This window comes from Podarcis liolepis (assembly GCF_965112155.1).
Source record: "Podarcis liolepis genome assembly, chromosome: 4".
In the NCBI taxonomy this organism is placed as follows: domain Eukaryota; kingdom Metazoa; phylum Chordata; class Lepidosauria; order Squamata; family Lacertidae; genus Podarcis; species Podarcis liolepis.
This window is the reverse complement of record NC_139558.1, coordinates 105,495,773-105,503,193: the sequence shown is the minus strand read 5'-3', so window position 1 is coordinate 105,503,193 and position 7,421 is coordinate 105,495,773. Positions and strand designations below refer to the sequence as shown.

The following is a 7,421-nucleotide window of genomic DNA, read 5'->3' as shown; positions in this document are numbered from 1 at the left end:
TCAGAAGGCGATAGGTGTTCCCCAATAGCGGTCTCCGAAGATGACCAAAGCCTGTGGGCAGATGGAGGTTGCAGTAGAGGCCTCCTTCAGCTCTCTGGATCCCAAACAGATACAGAAAAGCACAGGCTTTGTTCAACAGCTCACCAGAGGTCAAGTGCAACAAACCTGATTCCTCATTCGTTGGAATCAGCAACCTGTTTAATGAGCATCTAGTCTGATTTGTTTGCAGGGAGCTTAGACAATGACCAGGGCCGGCTCAAGCATGAAGCAGTTGCCTCAGGCAACAAATTCTGAGGGGCAGAAAGTGGCTACAAATGTGTGCCATGTGGTCTGCCCTGCAGCCCATAAGTTAGCCTGTTACTCTTGGGGTCAGTGGAGGACTCTGTTCCATTCCAGTGGTCAAGTAAGAGTCAACTACTACTCTGGTCCAATTTTGTGCACAGAATAGGCAATGCAACTTCTTGTCCTTTGTTGGGCAGCAAAATTGCTTGGGCTGCTCCTGGTGATGGCAGATATTCAATGAACATTCAATGAGACTTAAATGGCTCAGAACCACAATATCTCAAGGACCTCCTTTCTCCATATGAGGCTCTTCTTCATGTGCCTCCTCTGTGAGATGTTTGGTGGGTGGCAACACAAGAACAGGGCAAGTTCTCACCTGGTGCCTTCATTGCATATCTTTAGGCAACAGGCAAAAACATTTCTAATTAGCCATGCCTTTGGCTGGTTAACATTATATAGCTTCCTAAATGTGTTTGTGGACTTTAGAAAATATTGCAAACAGATGTGGAAATGTGGAGAGCTGAATTTTACATTGAAAAGATGACAAACTGAGAGAAACCAGTGTTAACAAATTTGCCCATCTATACCTGCAAGTGATTTAGATAAAAGACTCTCTGCATTGAGCTAATTGAGTGATTCCCATGGCCTTCTGATTGAGGCTGTTGTATTCATGTTTCAGCCAAAGAAAGAGGGGAATAAGCCTCGCATAAGGAGCAACTGTGAGGCTTACTCAAGACCACCTCTGCACCACAACAGCATCTTGGCCAGCCTCCTCCGGATCTCTTTTGTCCGGACGGCATACACAATGGGATTCAAGACGGGAGGGAAGATGAGATAGAAGTTGGCCAGGAGGATGTGAGCTGCAGGAGCCACATTGTGCCCAAACCGATGTATCAGGGAGGAGACAACGATGGGGATGTAGAAGATCAAGATGGCACAAATGTGTGAGGTGCAAGTGCTGAAGGTCTTAAGACGGGCCTCTGTGGTAGACAAGCTCATTACCGCCCGGAAGATGAGGACATAGGACAAGCCAATGAACGTAGAATCAATTATGAGTACCAGGAAGCCAATTGTTACACCATAGATGTTGCTGATGGAGATGTCCTCACAGGAGAGCATCACCACAGCCATGTGCTCGCAGTAGGAGTGTGCAATGATGTTGGTGTGGTAGTAGGTGTATCGATGGGCGAGAAGAGGTAGTGGAGCGATGTATAGGAAGCCTCGCAGAGCAGCGGCCAGCCCGATCTTGGCCACCACCGAGTGGGTCAGGATGGTCCTGTGCCTCAGCGGGGTGCATATGGCCACGTAGCGGTCAAAGGCCATCGCCAGAAAGATCCCAGATTCAATGGTGGCAAAAGAGTGGATGACAAACATCTGGAGGAGGCAGGAGTGGAAGGCAATGTCCTTGTTGCCCAGCCAGAAGATGCTGAGCAGCTTGGGCATGGTGGAAGAGGAGAGGACCAAGTCGATGATGGCCAACATGGAGAGGAAGAGGTACATGGGCTCGTGGAGGCTGGGCTCGGCCCGGATGATGAAGAGGATGGTGCAGTTGCCCACCACGGCCATGACGTACATGGAGCAGAAAGGGATGGAGATCCAGACATGGGCAGCTTCCAGCTGAGGGATTCCCGTGAGGGAGAAGGTGGACGGGCTGACACAGGCATTGTAGAAGGCCGGCATCTTACTAATGTGCCATGGGAGGAACCATCATACCATGTGACTGGAAACAAATGAAGATGGATGAATATTCAGATGGTTATACTTAGCAAGAGAACCCTATACAGTTGTAGTATAGCATTTTTAGGGAGTCTAAGAAAATGTTTTTACAGATAGGTTATCTATACATCCCAGGCATTAAGATATAGGCTTGTGTCCAAAGGTGCTGTTCCTTTGGTGCAACAGACTTCCTGTTGTGCAATGTTACTTCCCTTTCCTCTTGACTGCATCCTTCTGTGGACCTTCAAAAACTGCTCCATGTGGGATGTAAACACAGGAGCAGTCAATGACAACATTCCTAGAGTGTACATGTTAGAAACATGGGGAGGGATGTCTGTCCAGCAAGCAGGTAAACTTCCTGGGGACGGACTTCCTCCGCATGTGACCAGAGGTGGGTGTGGCCTCACCTGTGCAGGTAAATGACAAAAGCACAGGGCAGGCAGCCATCTCTCTCTCTCTGCCATCACCTTTCGAAGAAGCAGGATGCCCTCTTGGCTCTCAGCCAAGAGAGGAGAGGCCTATCTTCCTATAAGATAGATTCTAAGTGTATTTTACCTTTTTAAGCCTGTCTGCCGTCTGGGATCATACTGTGAACAGATCGTGAGTAAACTCTTTATACTTTTATAAAGACTGTGTTGTGTCTTGTATTTTAAGAGGGAACAAAGGGGAAATTACCAGAGTAATTATTATAGAGGTTCTAGCGAACCTGTGCACACGTTACCGTTGCGTACTTAAAGGGGAATGTATATAAACTCTGCTGATATTTTGGGAACTTGTTAGGACAAGTTGGATAAGGATATAATTAGTCAATATATCCTCTCCTGCACCCCAGAACATTCCCACAAAGGGTTAGTGGGCCCAGTATTGCATATTTCTGCGTATTTTTGAAGGATTGCATTGGATTGTGATTTTAAGTTGAGTAGTATTTTTCTGAGTTAACTTCCTGGTAAGCACATGGTCCATTGTTCCATTGTGCAGTGGGGATTAAGCAACCCCCCCCTTCCCTCAGAGTTCACAGTGACCCAAGGCAGTGAAGAATTGTTTTATATTTTGAGATTTTTGAGATTTTGATTTTAAAATTTTGAGAAATTTTGAGAAATTTTGAAATTTTGAAGAATTTTCAAATTTTGGATTTTAAGATGGCTAGAGCAGCTTTTGATAGTGATGCAAAGCTAGGAATGCCTGTGCTGAATGAGTACAATTTCATGCACTGGAAGCAGCGCTTGATCGCATGTTTAGATTATAAGCACATTTTGGAAGCTTTAAAGCCTCAGCCTACAGGAACAACTGAGGAGGATTTAGCCAAGATAAGTGCTTGGAAACGCATGAACAGCGAAGCTAGACACATAATTTTGAGTGGACTTCGTGATGAGCAGCTATCATTAATTAATAGTACAGATGATGCATCTCAAATCTTAAGAGATATTGAGCGCGTGTATGGAGAATCTAGCATAAACAGCTTCAGAAACTTGGTGTGTAAATTAACCAGATTGAGGATGAATTCAAAAGAGGAATTCACAGAGCACATCAACAAGTTTACTGAGATTATTCAAAGAATTGATCTGACTCCCAAAGCTTTTGATGAGGATACAAAGATAGCATTTTTGTTATCATCACTTGGACCACGCTTTGGCGCATTTGTAAGTTTGATGGCTCATAGACAAGGTCTGACTTTTAAAGACTTGATTGGTTATTTAAAAGAAGAATGCAGAGATAGAGCTGAATCTCCAGTGAGAACTGCTAGAAACAAGGACAGTAGTTATGCATCTAGGCTATGTACAAAGTCCAAAGAGATGCCTAAGAAAGTGATTTGCTTCAGTTGTAACAAAGAAGGACACATTGCAAAGAACTGCAGAGCTCCTAAAGCGAAGAAACCCCACCCCTTTCAGCCAAAAGGGGAAAAGAAGGGGAAATGTGAATGCACATGGTTACTGCAAGAAAGGAACTTAGCTGTCCAGAATCGTGAAAATAAACGTAATAAATGGATTTTAGATTCAGGAGCGAGTTCGCATTTTTCATATAAAAAGGACTATTTTAATGAGATTAATGAAATAAATGATGAAGAAGGATCTGAAATTGAGATTGCAGATGGTAACATTGTTAAAGCAAAAGGTGCAGGTTCCATGAGTCTGAAATGCAATATAAACAATGAATGCATTGAGAACACAATCTCTAGAGTTTTGTATGTTCCAGAGCTGAGCTGCAACTTAATCAGCGTGTCCACTTTGGACAAGAAAGGTTTCCAGGTCACATTTGGAAATGGAGAATGTAAAGTGACTAGAAATGGCAAAGTGTTTGCTCAAGCAAAGCTAATAAATGGTGTATATGAGCTTGATCTTTCAGAGAACCAGTCTGCAAAAGTGGCACATTCCAGCCAGAAGGATGAAGCAGATCTGGACTTATGGCACAGAAGGCTAGGACACAGGGACGCCAGCCTCATTCTGGATCTACAGAAAAGAAATCTTGTAAGAGGTTTGCAGGTAAAGCAGAGCAACAAAGCTCCAGCAAAGTGCATAAGCTGTATTACTGAGAAGGCTGTAAAACCTTCATTTCCACGTTGTGCAGAACAAAGAAGCAACAAAGTGCTTGACATAGTGCACACTGACATATGTGGACCCATGAATGTTCCCTCACTGGGAAAGAATAGATATATTTTAATATTTCTGGATGACTTTTCAAGATTTTGTGTTGTATATTTCCTCAAAGAGAAGAGTGAGACAGTGGACAAGCTCCAGGAATACATTGCCATGGTCAAGAATAAATTCCAGAGAGCTCCAGCTGTGTTAATGAGCGACAATGGAGGTGAGTACTGCTCAAATGAAATGCAGGCTCTCCTGGCCAAGGAAGGAATTGCACACGTAACCACAATTCCTTACACACCACAGCAGAATGCCATAGCTGAGAGAAAGTTTAGGTCCATTATGGACATGACAAGGTGCATGCTAAAGGATGCACGTTTGCCACAAAAGCTGTGGGCCGAAGGAGTGTACACGTCAGTCTATTTGCAGAATAGACTGCCAACTAAAGGAGCAGAGCGCACACCATTTGAACTTTGGCATGGGAAAGCTCCCAATCTGTCGCACATACGTGTGTTTGGAAGTCCGTGTTACTTCCACGTGCCCAAGGAACACAGACACAAGCTTGACTCCAGGGCAAAAGCAGGTATCCTTGTGGGATATGCTTCTGGAGGCAAAGGATACAGAATTATGGACTTACAAACTGGAAAGACGAATGCATACCATGCGGTTTATTTTGATGAATATGGAAAAGTAGACACTAAGAACACTGTTGTGGATTCTTTAGATGAGTCAGAAAGGACTCAAGAGTTTGTATATTTCCCTTTTGAGACCCCACAAAGTAATAATCTGCCTTCGAGTGTTACAGCGCCCCCTACAGGTGACGCACCAGAAGACGCAGAGGACCAGAACCTTGGCGGCACCAGAGACGAAGATGAGGACTCAGATGGGGACATGCCTGCGTTGGAGGAGGATGAGGAAGCTGATGCGGTCGCAGAACCAGAGGTCAGGCGCTCATCCAGAACCAACAGAGGTGTCCCACCAGTACGGTTGTCCTACCTTGCAGGGTCGGCGTTTCCACAGGAACCTTCCACTTGGGAAGAGATACAGGAGATGCCAGCTGCAGAAGCCAGTCTCTGGAGGAAGGCCGCGCAGGAGGAGATGGATGCACTGCATCAGAACAAGACCTGGACACTCACTGAGCTGCCTCCCGGTAAGAAGGCCATTGGCAGTAAATGGGTTTTCAAGGTTAAGAAGGGGTCAGAAGGAGAAGTGCAGCGCTACAAAGCTAGACTTGTGGCACAGGGATTTTCACAGCGTTTTGGTGAAGACTATGATGAAGTTTTTGCACCAACTGTGAGGTACAGCAGCGTAAGAATGCTTTTAAGCATTGCAGCCTCCAAGAAAATGAGGGTGAAACACATAGACATTGCTACCGCTTTTCTACATGGGCAGATTTCAGAGGAAATTTATATGAAACAGCCCAAAGGTTTTGTAAAACCACATGAGGCACATCTAGTGTGCAAACTGCAGAAAGGACTTTATGGACTTAAACAGGCTGCCAGAGCCTGGAACCAGAAGTTGCATAAAATGCTGACGCAACTTGGGTACAAGCAAGGCGATGCTGACAAGTGCTTGTACAGTAAGTCAAATAATGGACAATTCTCATATATCTTAGCTTTTGTTGATGACCTGATTATTGCCACAGCAAGTGAGAAAGACTATACACAGATAGTAAAACACCTTAGCAAGGAGGTGGAGGTCAAGGAGCTAGGAGATGTCCAGTACTACCTCGGGATCCAGGTGGAAAGAGAAGAGGACGGCTCATTTCTTCTCAGCCAAAGACAGAAGATCCACGAGCTAATTGAGCACATGCAGATGCAAGACGCACATCCAGTTGCTACACCGATGGCTACTGACTTTATGAAGAATCAGCAGGATTCGAAGCAGTTGCCAGACAACAATGACTACAGGTCGGCGATTGGTAAACTTTTGTATTTAGTTACCACATGTAGACCTGACTTAGCTAATGCTGTGGGGATTCTTAGCAGAAAAGTGAATTATCCCACTGAGCATGATTGGGCAGGTGTAAAGAGGGTGGTGCGATATTTGAAGGGTACCATGAATTGTAAATTAAGGTTACCAGCCGTCAGAGACCCTAAGTTGGTTGGGTACACTGATGCTGATTGGGCTGGGGATAATGCTGATTATAAATCAACAAGTGGTCATGTTTTCATGTTTGGGGATGGACCTGTTTCATGGGGCAGTTATAAACAGAGCTGTGTAGCATTATCTTCCACAGAATCAGAATACGTTGCAGCAACAGAAGCCTGCAGAGAGATCGCCTGGCTTGATCAACTCATAAAGGACTTTGGGTTGGTGAGAAAAGGGCCTGTCAGCTTGCTAGAGGACAACCAAAGTTGCCTGAAGCTGACGCAGAGTGAGAAGTTCCTGGCCAGAACAAAACACATTGGGGTTAAATACCACTACATACGCCAGATGATCCAGGATGGACTTGTGGAACTATCCTACTGCAGCACCCAAGAGATGACTGCTGACATCCTGACGAAACCCCTACCAAGAGAGAGTTTCCAGAATCTACGTGTCAAGCTGGGACTCTGGGTGGTTGAATAAAGTTGTTTATATTTTGTATATGTTGTATTGCCTGAGAAGGGGTATGTGGGATGTAAACACAGGAGCAGTCAATGACAACATTCCTAGAGTGTACATGTTAGAAACATGGGGAGGGATGTCTGTCCAGCAAGCAGGTAAACTTCCTGGGGACGGACTTCCTCCGCATGTGACCAGAGGTGGGTGTGGCCTCACCTGTGCAGGTAAATGACAAAAGCACAGGGCAGGCAGCCATCTCTCTCTCTCTGCCATCACCTTTCGAAGAAGCAGGATGCC

At 45.2% G+C, this 7,421-nt stretch overlaps 1 protein-coding gene across 1 annotated transcript; it reads right to left on the bottom strand.

The window, feature by feature from the left end:
* On the bottom strand, window positions 1-1,962 carry LOC310705823 (olfactory receptor 52M1-like; the record flags this gene model as incomplete). Its single annotated transcript, XM_083500646.1, has 2 exons — window positions 1-94; window positions 1,013-1,962. 2 exons carry the CDS (start codon window positions 1,960-1,962, stop codon window positions 1-3), a joined length of 1,044 nt encoding a protein of 347 aa, XP_083356772.1.
* Between the last annotated feature and the right edge of the window lie 5,459 nt (window positions 1,963-7,421).